This window comes from Saccostrea echinata, unplaced genomic scaffold (genome assembly GCF_033153115.1).
Source record: "Saccostrea echinata isolate AGI-Se365-2 ecotype Australia unplaced genomic scaffold, CSIRO_AGI_Sech_v1 ptg000016l, whole genome shotgun sequence".
Classification (NCBI taxonomy): domain Eukaryota; kingdom Metazoa; phylum Mollusca; class Bivalvia; order Ostreida; family Ostreidae; genus Saccostrea; species Saccostrea echinata.
The window spans coordinates 14,351,909-14,376,323 of NW_026889765.1; the positions used below are offsets into that span (position 1 = coordinate 14,351,909).

Consider the following 24,415-nt stretch of genomic DNA (forward strand, 5'->3'; position numbering starts at 1 on the left):
ATACTTCTTACTTTGAACACCTGCATCTGTAAACAAGGGTATGAGCTCTTTCATTGTTTATGTTTAAGTGGGTGAGTTTGATTTGCTAACACTGCACACAATTGACATCACTGAAAACAAAAAAGACAACACTGGTGGACAAAATTGGCTTTCTTTTCTTTCATTGCTATGACTTTGCTTGATTATACTTAAATATCCTTTATTAATAGACTTAAATTTTCTCACTTGTTTAATTTTTGGTGAATTTAATTATTTAATTAATGATGAATTTCAGTTCATGAATTATTAAAAAAAATCATTTCTTATATTTGCATTATTTATCTGATGATTTAACACAAAATATGTCATCCAACTGTCATATTTGAAAAGAAACAAATTGCACTAATATTTTACATCAAGTTTTGTATGACATCACATTGAAGAAACTGAGGCTAATCTATGTCAGCTCATGAGAAAATGAACCACATTCCTACTTAATTGTAAATAATATTTAGGGAAAATGTGTAGAAATGTAAATATCTGGCAGTGTACTTAATTTATCAGAAGCTGCTTCCTGCTGAAGGGGTTAGATAAAATACACAGCCATATGTAACACATTTACATTACTGAAAAAAAACAAACACTTTGTTGTACAAGTCCTTTAATTAGATTTACAATGTTTCTTGTTACTAGGTGCTACAATAGGACACCGGTCATTATGGCGATACTACAAACAGAACCTTCCTCAGAGGTCCTCAGAGGAGTCATCTAAAGTTTTACCCAAAATGCTGGCCCAGTACAGGGCTCTTGGCTGGACAGGAGCCTCAGGTATGTCAGGTATTAAGATACTGTCCAAAATGCAGGCCCAGTACAAGACTCTTGGCTGGACTGAAGCTTCAGGTAAGTCAGGTATCAAAATACTGCCTAAAATGCTGATCCAGTACAGGGCTCTTGGCTGGACTGAAGCTTCAGGTAAGTCAGGTATTAAGATACTGTCCTAAATGCTGGCCCAGTACAAGATTGTTGGCTGGATTGAAGCCTCAGGTAACTCAGGTATTAAAGTAAGATTTGAGTATGGAATGGTATACAAAGGCAGGATGTGATGACCAAATACACATTTACAGGAATAATATTTTCACAATTTAGTTCACTGTAAGACCCTCAGTTGTGACTCCTTTATTTTGGAAACTAAAATAACAGTAAAAAAGGGGCTTTTACAAAAACATATATTCCCATACTCTTTGTAGGTGATGTGTCACAGACAAGGGTCAAAGACTTGGCATACATGCAGAGAATGAAAAATCGACAACACATTAAACTGGGAATGAAGGCTAACAAGTTCCAGCCTCACTTCAGATGTCAAGTCATGTTCTAAAGATTCCACATCAAGTCAAAAGGAGAAAAAAATGTTCCTAATTTGCAAAAACATTTGCTTGTACCTGATGTGAATGTTTTAAAAATTAAAGAAAATAAAAAAAAAACCACCGATTCCTAATTTTTTAAATGCTGATTAGGGCATATAGTGTTAGCCATTTCCTTCAGATATTCTGTCATTCCATCAGTTAATTTTCTGGACTATTTTCATTGTGCTTGTAAATGATGAGCATAATTTAAGTATATCTCTTTTATATTGATAATTTAAATGCAATTTGAGTTTAGATTGACCCATTTTTACAATTATTTCCTGTAGACTTACAAAGGGCAAGATAGGCTAAGACCCCTTTTTTGCCCCTGCTTTGGGGTGTCTTTTAGAATGATGCAACATTTTATCAATAAAAAGCTCTTGTCACCCCTGCCACAAAATAAGTATTGTTTCTAAGTTTTGGGATACACAGAGGTCACAGGAAGGTCAGAAAATACGTCAATTTTCTGGACACTTTTTTTGCTGTGCTTTTAGCTAATCATCATTTTCACAGCTACATGTAAAATATGTGCGATATTGACAACTGATTTAAGAAATCAATGAGAAACCAAACCAATTCTTTTGAAGTATTAAAGTCTTATTCTTTTCATGTGGTCAGATTGGTTTCTGCAGAAAAGATTTTTTTTTTTACAATGTAATTGGTTGGAGAAATTTTAAACTGTAGCTATGGAAACAAAAAGGAGGAATTTCATTTTGATTTTAAATGGATTTTTTAAAAATCTCCAATTATATTTCAAACAATATGTACCTCATTCTTATATTGATGTCTAAGTGTCTCTCTAAGTTTCTGGGGTTTAAATATCCAAAATAGCTGCTGTTGCAATAGAGGTAGAAATTGGTCAGTTTCAAAAAAATTGAAAGAGGGTTTTGCAGCAGTTCTTTTTTTATTTTCTTTAAATGTGTAGCAGATTAAAAGAAGAATTTTAAGTTACAGAAAGTGGTGTTATTTTTTTCAGATACAAATGTATACACAGCACAATGTAGAACAATATTTGGAAGCTGCATATTGACTTCCAATTTGCCAATAAATGAAGTGTAAAATAGTCCCACAGCAAAATGTATCAGATTTTCCGGTTTTTTAAACAGGGAAATCCCGTTGTTCTGAAAAACTGCCTCCTTGAAACAGAAAAATTTTGATATATGCACAAAGAGGCAGGAATTTTATTCAAAACTACCATTCCCGATTTTTATTTCAAAGAGGCATATTTTTGAAAAACGCAAAAATTGAATAAAAATTATTATCCATACGAAATGCAAAATGTGTACATAAAATAACTATTAAGGAAATAGTGTCCGAAATGGTCTAGTGGTTATGATGGTGGACCCATAACAAATTCTTTTACCTGAGAATAGGTTCGAATGATTTTTACTTTTTAGCTCACCTGAGCTGAAGGCTTCAAATCATGACCCCTCCCCCCCCCCGGGGGGATAGGATGGGGCCACAATGGGGGATAAAAGTTTTTCAACAGAGTATATAGAAAAAACTTTAAAAATCTTCTTCTCAAGATCAGCAAATCCATGATTAGTCATATTTCTATGGAAGCATCCTCAGATAGTGTAGATTCAAGTTTGTTCAAATCATGACCCCCGGAGGTAGGGTGGGGCCACAATGGATGATCAAAGTTTACAGAGGAATATCTAGGAAAAAATCTTTTTCTCAAAAACAGAAAAGCCATGATTAGTCAAATTGATATGGAAGCATCCTCAAGTAGTCTAGAATAAAATTTGTTCAAATGAGGGCCCCCGGGGGTAGAGTGGGGCCACAATGGGGGATCAAATTTTTACAAATGAATATATGTGAAAAAATCCTCTGCTCAAGAACAGCAAAGCATCATCAGATAGTTTAAAATTCAACCCGCCCCCTTAAACTTTTCAATACTGAACTGATTTTTGCCTTTTTTTCCCTAGCTAATGTGCTCAGGTGAGCGATGTGGCCCATGGGCCTCTTGTTTCATTTTTTTAAATATATAATGGTAGAAGTGCAATGAAATATCTATTTTGAGAGAGAGAGTCAAGAAAGTAACTAGTAATATTTTTTAAACACATGCAGATTAAAATTGTTTTCCTTGATACTGTGACCTAAAACTAATGACATAAATCTTTTATTTAGTTGAGAGGAGATGTCTTGGAAAATAAAGTATTGTTTTAGATAATTTATTTTTACATAGTTTACTCGTTTTGATTTATTTTTGGTCTTTTATTTAGTGGTGGCCAAGATCTGATTTGAAACAAATGGAATGTCTTGGACTTAGCATCAGTATTGTGATTATGGGACACAGTTTTTTTAAACGGAAAAATATTTACACACGATGTCTACAGAATATCTTTCAAAATGTTGTGCATGGTGCACTGGCCATTGTGCTTTTTATTGTTCTCACTTTTCTCTTGCAAATGGCGATAATGACACAAACATGTAAAGATAAATCAAAAGAAAAAATAACAAGATGTGTTTGTGAAACACTGATGCCCCCGTATGGCAGCTTATGGCGAAGGTTAAAGTTTCTCAAATGCAAGTCAAAATCCAGGCCAAAAGATAAAAAAAAATTTTGGTACCCAAAGAAAGGTCTTGTCTCGAGGAATATACCTGTGAAATTTGAAAGACCTAGCTGCAACTGTTCAAAAGTTAGGGCGAAGGTTTAAGTGTTTTAAAAGTAAGTAACACGTCAAGGTCATAGTGGTTGGTATCCAAAGGAAGGTCTTGTCACAAGAATTACATATGTGAAGTATGAAATCCCTAGCACCGACCATTCAAAAGTTATGGCCAAGGTTAAAGTTTTTCAAAAGTAGGTCAAACTCCTAGGTCAAGGTCAAAGTGGTTGGTATCCAAAAAAAGTTCTTGTCAAAAGGATTACATATGTGAAGTATGAAAGCCCTAGCTCCAACCATTTAAAAGTTATGGCCAAGGTTAAAGTTTTTCAAAAGTAGGTCAAACTCCGATGTCAAGGTCAAAGGGTCAAAGTGGTTCGTATCCAAAGGAAGGTTATGTCACAAGGATTACAAATGTGAAGTATGAAAGCCCTAGCTCCAACCATTCAAAAGTTATGGCCAAGGTTAAAGTTTTTCAAAAGTAGGTCAAACTCCAAGGTCAAAGGGTCATAGTGGTTGGTTTCCAAAGGAAGGTCTTGTCACAAGGATTACATATATGAAGTATGAAAGCCCTAGCTCCAACCATTCAAAAGTTATGGCCAAGGTTAAAGTTTTTCAAAAGTAGGTCAAACTCCAAGGTCAAGGTCAAAAGGTCAAAGTTGTTGGTATCCAAAGGAAGGCCAACTGTTCCTTCGCCATGCGCTCGGCACTTTGAAGTGAAAGTTGCGGGTTCTTCGGATGAGACTTAAAAACCGAGGCCCCGTGTCACGGCAGACGTTGGCACGATAAAGATCCCTCACTGCTCAATGGCCCTGAGTGCCGAGTAAAGGTCAAAATTTGAAGCCCTTCACCGGTATATGGTGAATGCGAAGTCTCTATATGAGTGAAAAATTCTCGAATGGGACGTTAAACAACATACAATCAATCAATCAATCAAATCCAATATCTGTAATAGTGTACACCACTGGTGTACTTATGCTACAGCTTGCAAGAGCAGTGTTTCTTGTATAAGCACAGATCCATAGAAAACATACTTGGCCAGTAGAAGGCAAACAAATTATTAAATCTCTGTAGTCTTTGGCCTGATGTACTGTACATTTTAAAATTCGTGAACAAACGCTGAGCCAAGAGAGGTGTTGTGAAATTTAGTCTTACGATTTTATGAGTGACTAATTTTACAATTTCCTATGAGTTTGTTTTGGGTTGAGACAATGATTTGAACTTATATTTTAAGATTTCATACTAAATTTGAAAAATATTGTGCCGAAAATAGTCTTAAATCAGTTGACTTTCATATAAATTTTCAGCCAAAATATTGTCGATATGATTTTAGTATTGATAAAATAGGGAAAATCCTACTCTGAGAGAAAAGGGGAATTTGGCTCTAGTGTGAGATTTCTCCTTGGAGGGAAGTCCTACTCTAGAGTGCAGATTCCGGGGGGAAAGCTTGCTATGGGGGAAGTCCTACACTACAACACCAGTGATTACTTACTGATTCGCTGATAATTAAGTCTTTCAATTACTCTTATTACTTGTCCTTATTTTAAACGTATATTTTTATGAACTATCGACTAAGTCTCCCTCCTCTAAAGTATAACTACATCGGGGTTCCTTAATTTATTGTTCAGCCATTTCTATAAAAATATTTACACATTAATTATCGAGATTAATTTCAACCTACGTCTCTTAAATGGCAAAATTAACACACTGCAGTAGTCATAGCTACCATAGAAAATTAACAGAAAATCTTGGGAGAATGGACGATATTAGTTACCGGATATTTCTCCTAATGGTTCCTGTCGTTCTGTCGCTGATTTTTGGAGGATTGTGTGGATTGTTTTATAATAAATGTAAGGATTCAGGTTCTGTTGAAGTCCTCTCCGAATTGTCGAAGCAGCAGCTCGATAAAACAAGTAAGTTATTGACATTTTTATTTGGTTGAATTATAGGCATAGTTGATTAACTATAATCTGGTAAATATGTGAAGAAAGGTCAACATTAAGCGGGAGGGGAGTTGACTTCTCTCTAAGTTTTTCGGTACATTTTTTTTAAATGCTGGAATAAGCCAGGTTCGACCGTAGAGCAACAAAAAAAAAGGGGGGGGGGGAAGCAGCATCCGAATGAAATATTAAAACTATACAGTGAACGATTATTCTCAGAAGAAAGTGGGAGCCCGACCAACCAACCCCCCCCCCCCCACTACTACCACAAAAATTTTCCCCTCTCTTTTCATTTAATTTTTATAATTTTTTTTTCAATTTCTTCCTAATAATCCAGTAAATAGTTTTACAGTACTCATACACTAATCTCACTAGAGCCAAAAAGAAAGGGAATACATATGCTAGTAAGAGGATTTTTCCGTGAAAGAGTTTTTTTTCCACATTTTAACGTCCCTTAAACAATTACTCTATTTTTGATGGGAATTATTTTTAACACCAAGCCTTTACATTTTAAATAATTGTTAATATACAAGAATGTGAAATTACGTGAAGTAAAAAAAGTTTTGTCTTTGCTTTACTGGGAACTAGTGAGTAAAATTTATGAAGTTTTCAAATTAACAATCAAAACTAGACAAAGAGAACAAAAGGTTGTAGTTGTGAGTCTAACATCTTTTGCTTAAAGGTTGCTTATTATATAAATACTGCTTATTATATAAATACTGCTTGTAGTTGATGATAACCTTTTCACCCATCGAAAACCATCCATTTCAGCCGAGGCGCATCCATGTTACTTATTTCTAATTAAACAAGAAATCAATGACTTTTTCGTTAAAACTCTATTACTAATTCGGATTTTCTAGAAATGATATGTCATTTTGGAAGATAATACCATTGATAAAGTAAACGCAAACAAAGTAAAATCCAGAATGCCTACGAAAGACAATTTGGTGGTGAAAGTTTACCTAAAATATATAGTATAGTGTAATAGAAAAAAATATAATTAAAGATTTATTTTTATATTTAGGGAGAATAAATTGATATAGGAATTTTCCAGTTCCATGGTCACATGTCGAAGAGTTATTTTTTGAATGAATTTGAATTAATTATAATCTTAAAGGACAGGATATTTCTTTCCAGATGAGAAATCTGCTCTACGAAACGATGATATTTAGCCGGCTTCTGGAGATGAATATCCATGACAGCTCGACATACACTGCACATATCTGGAATATGCAAGACTGGTAAACACAAAATGCAATTCAGTATTGGGAGCTTTTATTACATGTATTTGGTTTAATTATATAGTTCCCCCTTTTTTCTGTTAAAAATCACTGAACAATATACTGTAATGATATTATTTTGAGAAAATCTTTCACATTTCTCTGGTGTTGGATATCTCAAATGTGTAGGGTATTCCTTTTTTACATTATTATTTAATATTAAATGTAAAACTGTTTAATCAAACAAGTTGCAAAAGAATGTTTTCATATGTTATACAATATATGTACCCACCACGTGTATGTGATTCTAAATGAAGAATGGTTTGAGAAGCAACTTATAAAGAATCGTAGACTATTTATACTCTATCTAGCTTTCTTTTTAGGTCACCTGAGCCATTCTATTGCTATCTGTTTTCGTCGTGCGTTAACATTTGAACATTTTCAGCTCCCTCTCGGGATCTGCTGAACCAATTTCAACCATCTTTGGCTTATAGCATCTATGAGTGAAGGGGAACAAGTATTATGAATTTCATGGTCCCTGCTAGCTGCCTCCCTGGGACATGAAGGGTGGGGCCAAAACCATCAAAATTAGTGCGATCTTTAAAAGTCTTCTTCTTTACTCCTGGACATCAAGCAGTCCAACTTTTGGCATGATTGTAATAAGCATTAAACCCTCTACCAAAACTGTGCAATTCATGGCCCCAGGATCAGGGGTTCTGGAGTTAGGGTGGGGTTCTAATGATCATATTGTGAAAATGCATGCTTTGTTTTTTTTCTCTCCCCCTGTATAAAAAGCAGATAAACTAGGTGTATGGTTATGATGATCAAGTGTGCCTCTTCCAAAATTATGAAATTTATGGCCCTAGGATAAGGGATCCTGCGGGAGGGGGATTATATAGTAAAAGTGCATAATTTCTTTAAACATCTTCTTCTCTGTCCTATCTACTAAACAAACAAACAAAGTATTTACTAGTTGTTATGATGAGCAAGGGGCTTTTTCCAAAACTGTGAAATTCATGGCCCCTGGTTAGGGGGGTTCTGGTGGTACATGTTGTACATGGACGGGGCTCTATTGATTATATAGTGAAAATGCATTAATTCTTTGAAAATTTTCTTTCAGCTCTTGGGTATTTAGCAGTTGAATAAAGTGCATGGTTATTATGATCAAAAGTTCCTCTTCCAAAATTATGAAATTTGTGAGCCCAGGGTCAGGGATTCGGGTGGTAGGGCGGGGCTATATAGATTATATAGTTAAAGTGCATTATTTCTTTGAAAATCTTTTCTGCTCCTTCATATAAAACAAAGTGCATAGTCATAATAAGCAAAGGTGTCTCTTCCAAAAAAGTGAGGGGTTCTGGTGTTAGGGCGGGGCTCTATTGATTATATAGTGAAAATGCATAATTATTTGGAAATCTTCTTCGCTGCTTTTGGGCATTATGTAAACAAAGTGCATGGTTATGATAAGCAAGGATGCCTCTTTCAAAATTGTGAAATTTATGGCCCCAGGTACAGGGGTTCTAGAGTTAGGGCGGGGTTCTAATGTTCACATAATGAAAATGCATAAATTCTTTAAAAATCTTGTTCTCCACCTGTATATTAAGAAAATTAACTAAGTGAATGAATATGATGACCAAATATGCCTCTCTCAAAAATGTGAAATCTGTGGCCCCAGGGTCAGGGGTTCTGGGGTAAGGGCGGGGCTCTAATGATCATATGGTCAAAATGCATAAAATCTTTAAAAAATCTTCCTGTTTACTTAAATGATAAACTAGGTGCATGGTTAAGAAGAGCAAGGCCAAAATAAAAAATACCTTTGTTTCCCCTAACGCGACCGACCCACTTAAAACGTGCCGACTGAAAAGTTTTTTAATAAGATTATATAAATATTTTTTTATTTATTGTTTATAAACTTTTAATTATGAAATACAATTTCATCAAAGTCCGTTTTTTATCAGAACGGCGGCTTTTGTTTTACTCTCATTTGGCGCCCACAACATGTGGCCATAGAGGGTTAGTTCGTGTTATAAAACAATGGTGACGTATGAATCTTATTATATAATCTTTAACTTATTAGAATCCTACACTCTTGAGACATTTCGTGAGTTAATTGTACCATGACTAAGGAGTGTTAGATGGTATTTACAAATGTGTCTTCTAAGATAAACGTACGTAGTAGGCATGGCAAAGCCTTCCCCATGAGCAGATGAGGAGTCCACCTTGTGTATACATATCAACAAATTTCACTGCATTTCATTTGTTTCGATCTAAAAAAAAAAACAGTACATGTATGATCCTATTTTTACTGTAAAGGACCATAGGAGTTGTAAATATGTCTTTGTATAATTATTTCATCTTGATAAATATAATTCAGATGTCCTTTCTTCCTATCTTTTATCTATGGGGTATTAACTTCGTGACTATAACATAAGATATATGAAACTTTGATCATTTTAGATATGGTTTAGTTGAATTAAATTTTCTTTATACGTGTGCACTCTTTCCAAATAGTATTGAAATCTTTAAAATTGGCTTATGGAACGGCTTCCTTAGACGTATAGTGTATTTTTCTTTAGTTAGGCCCTTGAAAATAGGTTGTTTCTTTGCTTTAAAATATTAAATTAAGAAATTGTTGTGCCAGTGGAGGGCACCTTATTTTACACTTTTACTCGGCACTTATAGCCATTGATCATTCAGTAAGGGATCTTTTTCGTGCCAACATCTACATGTATTCTGCGACACTGGACCTGCGTTTTTTACGGTCTCATTCGACTGACCAGTCTGTACGTCCCTTGTCGGGACCTGTGAATTAGAATAAGCTCCTGAATGACGCCGTGACTCCAAAACGAAACACTAGAATCACTGCGCCACGCGAGGCTCTTGACATTTTGTCTGTGTAAGTACTCGAAGATGATAGTAGGTTTGAAAAATATACTCGAATGTCCGATGGTTGAGTATTTGCGATTCTTGTCTTTTTGTAAATATTCGATTTCAGTAAATTTACGCTGGCCTGAGTTATTTCACAAGTTCAGATAAATAATATTTGTGAATTAATTTACCATACATGTTGCTTCATTTGTATGATATTCGGTTTAAAAATCCGTTTCTTTTGTTCTTTCTTATTTATAAAGATAGTTATTTTCAAAACTGCTGTCAGAAAAAAAAAATAATTTACCTACCTACCTACCCAACTTGAGATTTTAGGGTCGGGTTAGGGGAAACAAAGATATTTTTAATGATGGCCCAATGGTGCCTTTTAAACATTGTGAAATTTTACGGTCCCAGGGTCAGGGGCGGGGCTCTAATGATCATATAGTGAGAATACATAAATTCTTTTACAATCGTCTTCTCTCTCCCTCTGTATTTAGAAAATAAACTAGGTGCCTGGTTGTGATAAGCAAGGATGCCTCTTCCAAAATTGTGAAATTTGTTGCCCCAGGATCAGGGGTTCTGGAGTTAGGGCTGGGCTCTAAAGATCATATAGTGAAACTATATAAATTCTTTGAAAATCGTCTTCCTGCTCCTGGATATTAAACAAACAATTTAACTAAATTGAATATTTATGATAAGCAAACGTTCCTCTTCCAAAATTGAGAGAACAAGAAAGATCAATGACAGAGGGAATTGGGATTAGTAGTCTGATAGTGCTGAAACACTTTTGTTTTGTTTAGTCAGAATGGTTATAGTGACAATTTGGGGCAGGTACAGACAAGTAATAAGAGACAAAGTAATAAACTTATTATTTTGTTGATCCCTGATCATTTGAGTTCCTATTTTTAGGTAACATAGCTTTGATCATCTATCAGTTTATTTTTGTTTTATTTTATACTTCTGTGGATCCTTTACAATCTCCAATCTTGTATTATACTCAGGTGACCGTTAAGGTCCTTGGGCTTCTTGTTTTATAAACATTGTTTTAAAAATTCTAACACACAGTATCTCATTCAAATTTTGCTAAGCAGCTCATTGTAGATATTTTTTTTTTATCATTTTGGGAAATATTTTCATATTTTCTTGACTTCAAAATATGCTTGTTTGCTTATGTAATATATACAAATATATTTGTAAAAAACACATATATGTTTAGTGATGAAAACTTTGTTTTGATGCGACTGTTATATGTCTAAAATTGTTTGTTATTTGTTGATATACATAATGATTTTAACTACAAATAGTATCAAGCATTTTCTGCAATTTATTTTGTAGTAAAGAGAGATGAAGTTCATTGATAATTATAAAACAATTTTGTTGCATTCCTGACTGCAGTAAGATTTAAAATTAAAGCAACAGAACACAAAAATACATAGAGTACAACTCTGCATACTAAGCTTATAATATGACAGCATACTAAAATTTTTCTTCTGGTTATATTTTAAGGATGACGTTTACTCAGATGACCAAAAAAAAATCCACTGAAAAGATCGAAAAACCACCTATTGTACATTTTAAACCTATGATTATAGAGTTAGTATTCACTTTAAAATAACTAGGTCTATGACCTAGTTTTCATGCTAGTGGCCCCTGAATATGTCTCGGAAAATACCTCAATTTTTCACCCTATGGCCAATATATTTTCTTTACTCACAAAATATCACTAGCAACAGAGCTCTTATAGTTAATTAAATATAATAGGAATGGAAAAGTTTTGCTACATATAAATAAACAATAAGAGTTTGAACCATAAACTTGTTAATCATTCCAGTCCGAATTTCCTCTGTCATTTAAAAAAAAATTATGCATTTTTAATCTAATATAACAAAAAGCTGAATAATAAGTACTCTAAATTATTTTTAGCCTCAGTTTATGATTGTTGCCCTTATTCTGCTGGTATTAAAATTGTCAACGATCAAATTTTTGAGATTTTTTTTTATCTGGAATGGTTTTCTTTCATATTTTTAAAATTTTTCATAGCACGGCATTCAATTATTTGAAATAATACATGAACTTTAGCACAAATAATATTTGCAAAATGATAATTAAAAACACACAGATTCTTAACTTCGTGAATAAAATTGCAAGAAAAAAATGTGACAAAAATATATACAAAATTAATTCCGAATTTTCTCTTTACTTTTGTTCCCATATTTTCTTCAAATAATAAAATACTGATTTTCTAAATTGATATTGAGTTATAGCATGGTTATTTTATCCATTTAGAACAATTTTTGTTTTAACATATTGTCCTTCATAGCATTTTGTTTCTGTCAGTTAAACCCCTGAGTAAACATTAAATATTACATTTTCTTTAAATTTTGTCTAGTATATAAGATTTCAGCAGTATGAAATATATATGGCAACTTTTTTGTAACATTTTAATTCTTGTCTCTGTCATTGCGATAACAACATACTGACAATTTTTACCTATCAAGACAGGTGAGCAGTTATTGTCAAAACAATTTATTTGTCTGTGTAAAAGTTCGTATGTTTGAGGTCTTGGCAATTTGCCCTGAAGCCCGGGATATAGTGGCATTGTGCATTCAGAACAGTTTATTATTTTTATCTGCTTTCACGTTTTTGTCCTTTGTGGGGTCAAGAAAGTCTTTTCCAGAAAAATCCGATAGGTTTTGGCAATCCAGTATAGCAGAATTAGGAACCTGAAAAACAATTATCTCATCTTAGTACATCCAGATATGATTCTAGTGCGGCTAAGTGTAATAATTGGTTTTTGTTTTAATTAATAGACCGTGAAAATGATTTTGCAAATTCAAAATTGGGTTTAAAGCAATTAAATGGAAATCAACATCACATGACTCATTTCAATGTTTTTTAAACGAAATATACAGATTGAAAACCTTAGATAAAGGAGTGTATCTTGGAAATGGACCAGTCAAGTTCTCCAGTGGATTGTTGGTGGATCTGTTGTAGGCCATGATAAATAGCCATCGTCTGCTTGGACTGTTGTTGTGATCGCTCTTGTGTAGAACGTTACTGTGCATGAAGAACGCGTCTCCTACCACGAAATAATACTACGATATGAACCATGAATAAAATGATTGCAAGTAAAACCGATTCTTAATTCTTCAAAGTTCACAATTCAGAGGACAAAACGTTTCAATAAATCAATTTTGATCAGTTTATATGGATTTGCCGTGCAATTACTGAAATAAGTAATGTATGATTTCACACGAATACACCTAAATTGTTATTAATCTGAATATCATATCAGCATTTGGAAATTTTGAGAGCAATAGAAAATTTAAAGAGACACAGTGATGCATATTCATAAACATGCATTTCGTTTATGATATTTGCATTATTAATCGAAAGATTTATCTCTGTAAGTTTAAAGCAACCAAAAGAGTGAAACATACAAGTACAAGAGAAACAAATTGTGTATCAAAAGCATCGTTGTTACGTGTATTGTCCCCGTCAACGTCATGTACTAGTAACTTTTGTTTATATAGTAAAATTCATCATTGAATTGTAGCATGCAAAGGTAAAGAATATGTTCTGATTATCTGTAAAATCCTTTGTCGGCCGACATTCTTTCTTGGGACTTACGACCATGGTAACTGATATGTTTTCTGCGCACGCGTACAATCAGGAGGAAGGTATCGTGTTTTTTTTTCATTATTATTTTGTTATTTTTTGGCCTTAAAAGCAAATTCTTTTAGAATTTAACACCAGCAATTTCTAAAACCTTACATTTTTCAGAATTGAAAAACTTGCATGAGCCTTGCAAAAATTATATTCTTCTCAATTTTCGCTTATTGTGTCTCTTTAAGGATGAAATGTGAAGATCATTCTTAAAAGCCCTTTTTATCCTTGGTGACGCGTAAGTCATTATGTAGTCATTTTTTGTGCTACTCTTGGTTACATAGTATACTGAAAGACAAGTATCCTGGGGGATAAAAATATACAATGTATTAAAAAAAATCAGATAACTTTTATTATGCTGGTTGTACAAATTGAAATGATTTAAATTGTGAAACAGAAATTAATGCCAATGCTGTTCAATTTTTTAGATAAATTAGAATTTGTTTTCTGAGATAAAAAGATCATTATTTTTTAACATTCCCATGTTATTTTTTATTGCATACATATATTGGATATTTGCGTATGTTACAAGAGGAATTATATTTTAGAATTGTAAGAGTATATGTTCATTTGTGTCATAATACATGTACACTTTTTTTTATTACCAGGCTCTAGTTCTATGTATTCAAGTGGGAATTTCTTCCTGAGATGTTCTACTCTGTCAGGATCTGCAGCAGTTTGTCCGGCCACAGGAATATGATCTATCCGTCCCACTTTATGAGATCCAGGTAAAACCTGACAAATACGTATACAACTGTGCATTTGATGAATATGAATTTTTTTTACATATATTTGGCAGGGAATATAGTCCGAGAGAATCTGGCTTTCTAAAAAAAAATGTGTCAATGCATGGATAATTTAAAAGAACTAGATATTTTGCAAAGCACAACACAATAACAACGATTCTCAGGCCTCAAAATAAGAAAAAATGTAAGATAGACAATTTTTGAAAGTATTTCAGCTTTTAAAAAACTCACGAGAAAGATATACAAAGATTCAATTGGACAAACAAACTGTATCAATCATTCATAAATGTTTCAATCTTAATTTTTCTTCCTATTTAAATTGTTTATTCAGAGATTTTATAAAAAATTTTAAGGAAACAAATAAAGATGATATAACGAAGAAGAAGGAAAACATTTTGATCTACCTGAACACAGCCATTTTCTTTAGTGCACTTATCTAAGGATACCATCACACTGACGGCATCTGGGTACAACAGTCCATTGAAATACCAGTATCTATATCAGGTTAGAGAAATACCAGTATCGATATCAGTTTAGAGAAATACCAGTAGTATATCAATTGAGAGAAATACCAGTATCGATATCAGATTAGAGAAATACCAGTATCTATATCAGGTTAGAGTAAAACAAACACACATGAAACAAAACAAAATCAAGATTAATGTTAAAGTCAAAGTGAAATCATATATTTTCATCCTTTTAGTGAGCATGATTAAACTTTATTAAACTTTATGACATAATATTTTACATCTGCTTGTTTTGCATTTTTTTTATTATCATTTATATATAATTGTTATTTTATTTTATTTATTTATTTATTTTTTTAATTTCTGTTCTTTATGATAATGCTTTTTTTTTTTTAAATTTTGATTCCTTTCTATTGTTTAATTATTGTGATTACTTTTATTCCATTTCAGAAATATTTACCCATAATCTTGGTGCCATTCAAAACCACCACCAACGAAGGGATCCTTCATGATCAGTTTGGTGTGGTAATGGTAGACCTCCCCGCCAAGAAGCTGGAGTGAAAGGGAAAACAAATAAATGAATCATATAAAAAATGGATTTTTCTCTCGGTGTATTATGTGCACTTGTGATGAAAGGTTACATCTAATATATATGCATTACTATAAAGTGTGAAAATTATTTCATTACTGTAGTTCCATTTATATTATTTTGAATCATAAAGCTGATACTTCCTCAGCAGTGGAGACAACTTTCTTGCATCTGGCCATCATTCCTGTGACGTCAGAGCCCGGATGTAACCACAATACCATTCTGGGCATTTTGCCCGTGTGGTCTGGGATCTAGTTAAAAACACAAACCACGAAATAAGTTTTTCACGTTAAAGAATTTTTTCGCTTGTCGACAAATTTCGGGTTTTTTTGGACTGGAATGGACTCGGAAAAAGGGAAAATGGATTCGCGCCTGTTTAAATAGTTATATAATGCACTATTAGGCAATAGATGGGAATATGTTTCCTGTGCTGGGACGACTGATTGTGTTTTATTAATTGAAAACCGGACACGGCAACATAGTGGTAGGACGTTCGATTCGAGTTGGGAGGATCGGATTCGATTCTCATTCGCTGTGTCTCATCAATACTAAGACGTAAACATATGAAGAGACTATTCCTTCACCAAGCGCCCGGGTGTTGTAGAGTGAGACTTTCCCCATAGTCAGACTTCCTCCAGGAAGTCTGGCTCTAGAGTGAGACTTTCTCCGGAAGTCTGGCTCTATAGTAAGACTTCTCCCCTGGGGGAATTCTGACTTAAGAGCGAGAGGACCCCCGGCTCTAGAGCCACACTTCCCTGCATAAAGACCTACACTTATTCTAGTCGTATAGTGAGACCTCACCCATAGCAGGTCTTCCCCCTTCATTAAATTTTGTTTTACTACATGTAGTACTAAAATCGCTCTCTAGAGATAATTCAGTTACCAAACCTTTACAGCGACCCATTAATTGCCTCCGCTTTCACTGAAAGTAGAGGACGTTAATTTGGGTCTGATTGTCCGTCCGCCGACTACGTGTTATTCTGTCTATGCGTAAGTAAACACATTTGTTTCTAGACGAATTTAAAAAAATCTTTGAACTCTTGCAATGAGATATCATATCATTATTTCGTATGACTTAGACAAGTATACCGTACTCATGTGTCTAATATTTAACCAATTAAAAGTTAAAGGACAGCATAAACACTATTTTTTAAAAATTAAATTACTATTTCTTAAATAATAAAATTTATATCTTCCTTGCCAAAAAGTTGACAAATTTAAAATTTACCTTGATCGGGGGGAGCTGCTTCACTCTTACTAGAGGTAGACATCAACGAGAAACATGGTCCTAGAGTGGGCCTTGCCCAAGGGAATAGTATTACTCCAGAGCAAAACTTGCAATGGCAGGGGAAGTAAGGTTCTAAAGTGAGACATCCCCCTTGGGTAGATTAGCTCTCTTTTGATACTTGGGGGGGGGGGGGGTATGGTTCTGGAGGGGAGGTATGGCTCTTGAATTAGACCTCCTGTCTCTCTTCCGGGGGAAGTCTCACTATGGGGGAGAGATTCGCTCTACAAGGCCGGCACTCGAAGTCAGAGTCACGGGTCATGCAGATGGAATCTTAAAAACTGAGATCCCGTATCACGGTAGGTGTTGGCATGATAAAGAACTCTCGCTGCTCAATGGCCCTGTGTGCCGAGTATAGGTCTAAATTTGAAGCATGTATCTGGTGATGTCTCTATATGAGTGAAAAATTCTGGAATTCGACGTAAAAAACAAGATGCAATCGGCTGAGGGCAATACGAGGGTCTTTCAATAAGTAATACAACATACGGTTTATCATAGTAAATGTTGAAATAATCATTTTTATTTTTTATCAGTTGAAAAGTTCTATCGAAGAACTCCAAATCACAGAAAACCCCATGCTTTTTCCTATTGTTGTCGCAAAAGAATTCACTTTTAAAATAAGCATGGTCACTACACTGAGTTGAAAACTGTTTGAAAATTGTCTCTGCGAAGAAGATGAAAATAAGGGCGTATGTGAAAACTGTGCTTCATTACATAAATAGCTGAAGAACCTGTGTTAAAGATTTTGATATGTGAAAAGACTAGTCTTTCACGCTGTATAGTTTTCAGATAGATTCGGAAATTCAAAAGTAAAAAAGTACAATTAAAAGATCGCAGTAAAACTGGTCGATCGAAATCTGTAGGGGCACCAAAATATGGATGGTGTGAGCAACATGATATTTAAAAATGCCAGATTTACATTGATAGACATAAGATACGAAACATTTCATCGTCACAACAGAGTTCTGACAAATGAAATGAATCTAACAATAATTCTATCAGATGGGTGATTATTTCATTACAATTGCCTATGAGAAACACACGTCAAATGTGCCAATGGTCTATTTAAAAATAAACATTTGACAAAAAAAGGAAGATTTCATAAACTTGAGTGATAGATGACGAAACATGTGCGTGCTTTTTATAGCCGAAAAGGAAGATTAAGAATAAAGTGTGGAATCAAAGAGGAATTAAGCTGTCGTCCTATTATTGCAAAGAGAAGCAAGGGCTCCTAATATGTTTTATTAATTTTCTTTTTATTCAAGAGGTCCAGTAAAACATGTACATACAGCCAATGGGAGGACTTTTATGTTAAAATTTCATTCAGGAAAGTTAAGCAGATTTCCTGCAAAGCAAGTCCAATACCGAACCCTAGAGTATTTTTTCTGTACCAAACCACGGTAGCTCAGTCGGTAGAGCGCTCGCTTCGTGATCGGGAGGTCTTGAGTTCGAATCTCGGCCGCGACTGACCTAAGTCGATAAAAAATGGGTAGCAACTGTTTCTTCGCCATGCACTTTGAAGTGAAAGTTGCGGGTCCTTCGGACGAGACCTTAAAAACCGAGGCCCCGTGTCACGGTAGGCGTTGGCACGATAAAGATCCCTCACTGCTCAATGGCCCTGAGTGCCGAGTAAAGGTCAAAATTTGAAGCCCTTCACCGGTATATGGTGATGTCTCTATATGAGTGAAAAATTCTCAAATGGGACGTAAAACAACAACAATCAATCAATCAATCTGTACCAAACAACACTGCTGCAAATAAGCATAGAGAAATAAATAAAATTTTGAAGAAAGGAAAGTTTACAAAGCTTAGCCATTCCCCATATTCGCTCGATCTCAGCCACTGTGAGATATTTTTCTTCCAAAAACACATGAAAGCAATCAAAGGAAGAATTTACAATTTCAGGTATACCATGGAAAGTGCTATTCATCAGTGTCTTTTGGACATCCCTAAAGATGAGTATGCTGAAGTTCTCTGGTCATGGGTACAAAAACTTTAGACATGTGTAAATGTTAACAGGGAATGCTTTGAGTGATTGAAAGTATTAAGAATCTGCTTTAAGTGCTTTTCCTATTTTTGGATCATCTTTTGCATTATTTATTGAAAGACCCTCGTAGAACACAATGAGTTGTTCCCAGTACCAAAGGAAATATATTCCGATCTATTGCCTGATTAGACATTTGACAATTGTTTTATTATCTTATACTACAGTTATAAGGTAGTCCGATCCTCAGGTTCTGAAAATCAGGCATTGAATAATTGAAAATGCTCACAAAAGTGTTCCTGAATTCTCAAAGTAATGTGAATTTACCACAGCAACTGTTTAAACCTCATCATTAAAGTTAATCATATTATATAGGAAAAATTGGTAAATCTCAAATAAAATTTCAGGAAATGCGAATATAGACACCTACTATGCATTTTGTAATTAGAAAATGATCAACAAAAACATTTTAGGATAAAAAAAAATTATAGGTATCGAGGCATTTGAAGAAAATTGCATGATTTTTAAACTTATACAGTACTTTAGTTTCTTCGTTGTACTTCAATTATTTTAAAATGCATAATTTATAAAGTGTTTCCTATCATTGCAAAACACCATAAATCATTTCTAATTTCAAATCATGCTAATTAGCATTGGTATCTAAGGCTAAATTAAAGGAAAAGTCGATTTCTTTAAATCGGTATTTTTAATATGGGTTAAAATATCAACGTTTTAAAAGACTGTTTCCAAAACTTCAAAGAACCTTGAATCACACTGAGATGCATAAAATGAAAATTGTTGCATGAAAAGATTTCATATTTAAGCTTCATTTAGAGACTTTTTGAATTAAATAATAAATTAAAGAGTTATCCTTCCTGGCTGAGGATCGGATATCCTTAATGGACGTAAAATGAAAAAGACTATACATGTAAACTACTTTAGGGGTTAGATTAGTAAGGTGCTTTTTAAAGAGCTATTAGAAAGTGATAAATCTATTAAGAAATACATAGGTAAGGGATTCTTTTTTTCATTGTACCATATATTATGGTATAACAATGCCTTGGACTACACAAGAAAAGAACTATTACTTGATTTTTTTCTTTTTACATCAAGTACAATTAAGTACATTTAAATTTTGACGGATTATTGTTCAGACGATTTTCTATAACTTTTTGTTGCAATTTAAACATGATTGATGGAGAGAGAAGTAATGATAAATTAATAAGTGTAAATTTAAATATTAAATATTTCCTCCATTTTTATTTTAACTACTTCAGAAGAAAGGATCTTACCCCATAGCTGTTTTCCTCTATGAGATCGCTCTCTTGTAGCATCTGCTCTATCTTTTGGATTTCTTTTTGTCCAAACAATCCCCTTGAACATCCAAATAACACAATAATTATAAAATATCATACTATAACATATATAGGCATGATTTTTGATGAGATGCTATACAAATCAAATTAGAATCCTCTTTAAAGAATACACATTTTTGTGACAGCCAGTGTATAATTCATTAAACAAATATCTATCATTATTTTTTAAATTGAATTTCATTTCATTTAATACATACATACATAAATATATATATATATATATATATATATATATATATATATATATATATATATATATATATATATATATATATATATATATATTCCAGAAATATATAATATAAATCCACACACGTAGTCGTATATCAAAAAAAATCACAACACCGAAATAAACTCTACCGGTTTCATTTTCAATCTTCAGGAGTTTGAAGATTGAAAATGAAACCGGTAGAGTTTACTTCAGGAGTTTGAAGATTGAAAATGAAACCGGTAGAGTTTATTTCGGTGTTGTGATTTATATATATATATATATATATATATATATATATATATATATATATATATATATATATATATATATATATATATATATATATATGCAGTTACCTTTGAATAAGACATCCTGTCTCTCGAAACGCGGACACTTGTTTCTCTGTTACACCATATTCCCCTTCTTTGCATTGAAAATCGAATTCTAAAAGGGGGTATGATAACAAATTGTAGAACAGGACTTACAGTAAACCTGAATTGTCAATTTCTTTTGTACAAAAATGTACATCCCACTATATTAAGCAATAATCTTTTGGGTGACTTACTCTCTGTAAGGGTGAAACTGCATCTTTGTGTTATTAAACTTCGTTTGAATTGGATTATATCTTTTAAAATCATGTGTTTTTTTTTTATAAATACAACTTATGTTAACTTACACCATAAGCATATTCATGCATTTAAAGACACGATTCAACAATTAAGCTCATCATTTGCAGAAGATTTAACTACTAGTACGTTAAAGCACTATCTACTTCAAGCATATTACTTGCCTACACAATATCCAAGGAATAAATATCATCACTCAAAATTCTTCCCTGAAATATCCGAACAACATACAATTCATCATCCAAACTACTTCCCCAACAATATCCAAACATACAAATCTCAGCAGCACATAAAATCTTCCCTACACAACATCCAAACAACATAATTCTTATCACCAGACCAAATTCCCGACACAATCTCCAAACAAATCTCAAGAAACAAACTACCTCCCTATCTATACTGGATTCCTACACTACATAAAATTCCTTACAAAGATACATACTGGATTCTATTATATGTTTTATCACGCCTCTTCCTTCACTCCTCAAGAAAATATAAACTGTAGTGAAGGAGAAGTGTATGAGTTCTGTACAACAACATATTCCAGAAGTGATGTCAATCAGATGTGGATACTTACAAACTCCAAGGAACTTTAAGAAATTTGAAATCACAAAATTTATGATAAAAGTGATGACTTCAATTTTCTATCTTCAACTTTCCATATGTTGCAATATACCATTATCACCTGCATATGGAGCAATGTCTCCCAGTTGAGTCGATACGCAAGAGCATCTTGTACGAAGAATTTCTAAAGCGAGGCAAGCTAGTAACAAATAAGTTGATTATTTAACGGGCATTGGGTACGTCGGCCTGGTAGCTTAGTGGTTAGAGCACCCGGAGGGAGGTACCGGGTTCGAGTCCCAGTCTGACCGACATATTTCCCCGCCTGTTAAATTTGGCGCCCAACAGTAAAACCCACGGGTGGTTTAGAGGAGTCTCGGTGAGGTTTTCAGGATGGAAAACCAAGAAAAAAAGGGGGGGGAGAGAGTAACGGGGATTGGGTACGTCGGCCCGGTAGCTCAGCGGTTAGAGCACCTGCAAGGTTAGCGGGAAGTCCCGGGTTCGAGTCCCAGTCTGGCCGACATTTTTCCCTGCCTGTTACAATTATACAAGGATATCAGAAGTCTCGTTTAAAGTCATCGTTTCACAAATTCTATGGTTGATACAATGGCCTTGCTAGCAAATACAATCTATCCTTAAGTCGAAAGATGACTGACGTTTTTCACAAATTGTTAAGTCATTCTTCTCACCTTGAATTGTATACGGATTTTTCCGATTGACCGATTGTGACGAGGAGATGTTTACTCCTCCGTGGCACCTGATTCCACCTCTGATGTGTTCAGAGGTCCGTTCTTCCAATGAATTCGAACCTTTGAGTTTGATTACTATTCATTATCTTCATATTTCATATACTATATCCAAACAGTATAGATCTCATCACCCAAACAACTTCCCTATAGAATATCAAACAAAATACTTGGGAATCATTACATTGAAATATTAACAAAATTTGGTCGCTCTTATAACTGTTTCTAAAACAAAAAAAATGCTTTTAGCGGAACCTTTGTTAGAAAATGGTTGCCAGCAGTGAGTCACGAAGACGGAAAGTTATCAGTGAAAGCACTCTAAGAATTTCTAAATTGCAGACGGCTTCTTTTTCTTCTATTGCTGGATGGCAGAGGCTAGAAGAGGCATATTATTCTTTATAGTGTGGTCTGATTAACAATTAACTTGTTTCAAACCCTTTAGTTTCTATCCAATCGTTCCCAATAGTAAAAAACATGTATTTCCTACCCTATACTCAGCAATGAAGCCAAGAGTTTTACTAAAGAGGACATATAATTAGACACATTTACAGTATGTGTGTGTGTACGATCAATTGTTAAAACTGTTGTTTTTCTGCTTTTCATGATCAGTTTTAATTTAAGTGTATTTTCAATAAATAACAATCTCCCATAAGTCGTTATCAGCTAATGTTGTACTGCTTATCTATGACATGGTTGCAATCTACATTGAAATAAAGAACAATACATGTTACAAAATGATACATTGTAACTAAGGAAAACTAATAAATACATCATTGGATTATCTCAGTTTCAAGTTTATGGTACACTATTATCTTACTGTTGGCTACCACATATCAATATTAAAAATCTATTAAAGGTTTGACCTTACCTGTCGACATATTGATGGAGTTTTAGCTTGATAACTGGGAGTGTTATCAGTTCAGTTAAAGTCCTGTCAAAATGACCGTCGGTCTCTTGTCATGCATGATGAAGTCAAACAAAGTTTAACTTTTGTCAGATGATATTTGTATATGTATAAAAGGATAACCACCCTATCTATGAATTATTAGTTTAAACTGAAGCCGCATTTGTTTCCAAAATGCAGAATGTCGAATCTGCATCTGGTATTATACATTTACATTCAGCTGTTCATATGTGGCGGCTACAATCTGTCCATGTAGTATTATGTATCCATGTAGTGTTATGTAAAAAATGTGGGACACCAAATTTTGAACTACATGTAGCATCTGATTTAAAATTACCAGCTGATATAAAAATTCCTCTTTTTTTCTACAAACCTATACTGAGCTGATTAAAAGCTAGCTACTTAAATTGGTTACTTACCGTACTTAAATTAGTTACTTACCTGTACTTAAATTAGTTACTTTTACTGAAATTAGTTACTTACCTGTACTTGAATTAGTTACTTACCTGTACTTGAATTAGTTACTTACCTGTACTTGAATTAGTTACTTACCTACTTAAACTGCATTTTACCTCTACGTTCATTGTCTTAAAGAGAAATCAATCTGCTAAAATAGAACATTCACTGCAAATTAACTGCATGTACAGTTTTGCGTCATAAAAATGCTAAAAGCTGTACGAAACTGGTTCAGTTTAAAGTCAAAGGCCATTAAAAAATCATGTACGTCTCTTTCCGAATATCCCCGAACACTGAAACAAGATCATGTAAAGAGTCATACCGCATTTGACAGTCTGGTTGCCTACATGAACTCTAGCAGTGATTATTTTTAAACAAAAGTTTGTCATTCAATCTTAGCTTATGCATGTTTAAACACAAATTATACGATAATGTAATGTAAAATGTTAATACATGTAGGTCCCTTAAGAAAAAATGAGATACAAAAAATTTTTTTTCACCAATCATGAAAATAACAACTACAATCACGCTTATTTAAGTAAAATGAATAAGTTTAACCACATATATCTTTATTTTCAATTCAAAATTTCACAATAATGTCCTTTAAAGTGATAAAAAGTTGCATAGATTTATAAGGATGATTTCAAAAAGTAAAATTTAGAACATCATAAAAAGTTTATCGCCGGTGACAATATGAACAGGACGACAACAAGTATCGTCACAATCACGCTGCATGAAATAGCATATAGACACGTCTGTGTGATTTACACACCAATTACATT

The 24,415-nt window shown here is 33.7% G+C and overlaps 2 protein-coding genes across 3 annotated transcripts in view; one reads left to right on the forward strand and one right to left on the reverse strand.

Annotated features, from left to right (window-relative positions):
- Positions 1 to 1,453, forward strand: part of LOC133188465 (cytoplasmic 60S subunit biogenesis factor ZNF622-like) — a 29,606-nt gene extending 28,153 nt beyond the window's left edge. For both annotated transcript variants that reach the window (XM_061323905.1, XM_061323906.1), the window contains exons 8-9: positions 673 to 807; positions 1,227 to 1,453. In XM_061323905.1, coding sequence (XP_061179889.1) covers positions 673 to 807; positions 1,227 to 1,354 — 263 coding nt within the window. In that variant the 3' untranslated portion in view covers positions 1,355 to 1,453. The remainder of the gene's footprint in view (positions 1 to 672; positions 808 to 1,226) is intronic.
- A 10,777-nt stretch (positions 1,454 to 12,230) lies between these two features.
- LOC133188167 (L-proline trans-4-hydroxylase-like) lies at positions 12,231 to 23,151 on the reverse strand. Its single transcript, XM_061323549.1, has 9 exons — positions 23,142 to 23,151; positions 20,697 to 20,784; positions 20,046 to 20,127; positions 15,625 to 15,735; positions 15,356 to 15,447; positions 14,833 to 14,923; positions 14,288 to 14,417; positions 12,938 to 13,095; positions 12,231 to 12,739 (listed from the first exon to the last, which is right to left on the reverse strand). Exons 1-9 carry the CDS (start codon positions 23,149 to 23,151, stop codon positions 12,623 to 12,625), a joined length of 879 nt encoding a protein of 292 aa, XP_061179533.1. The 3' UTR covers positions 12,231 to 12,622.
- Positions 23,152 to 24,415: the final 1,264 nt, after the last annotated feature.

Bases quoted from the DNA above. Each gene is read 5' to 3' on its own strand.
- LOC133188167 (XM_061323549.1), bottom strand. The intron at 20,128-20,696 runs GTAACTGCATAT...TGGATGTTCAAG, and splicing joins ACAGGATGTCTTATTCAAAG to GGGATTGTTTGGACAAAAAG. The intron at 14,924-15,355 runs GTAAATATTTCT...AACCTGATATAG, and splicing joins GAATGGCACCAAGATTATGG to ATACTGGTATTTCAATGGAC.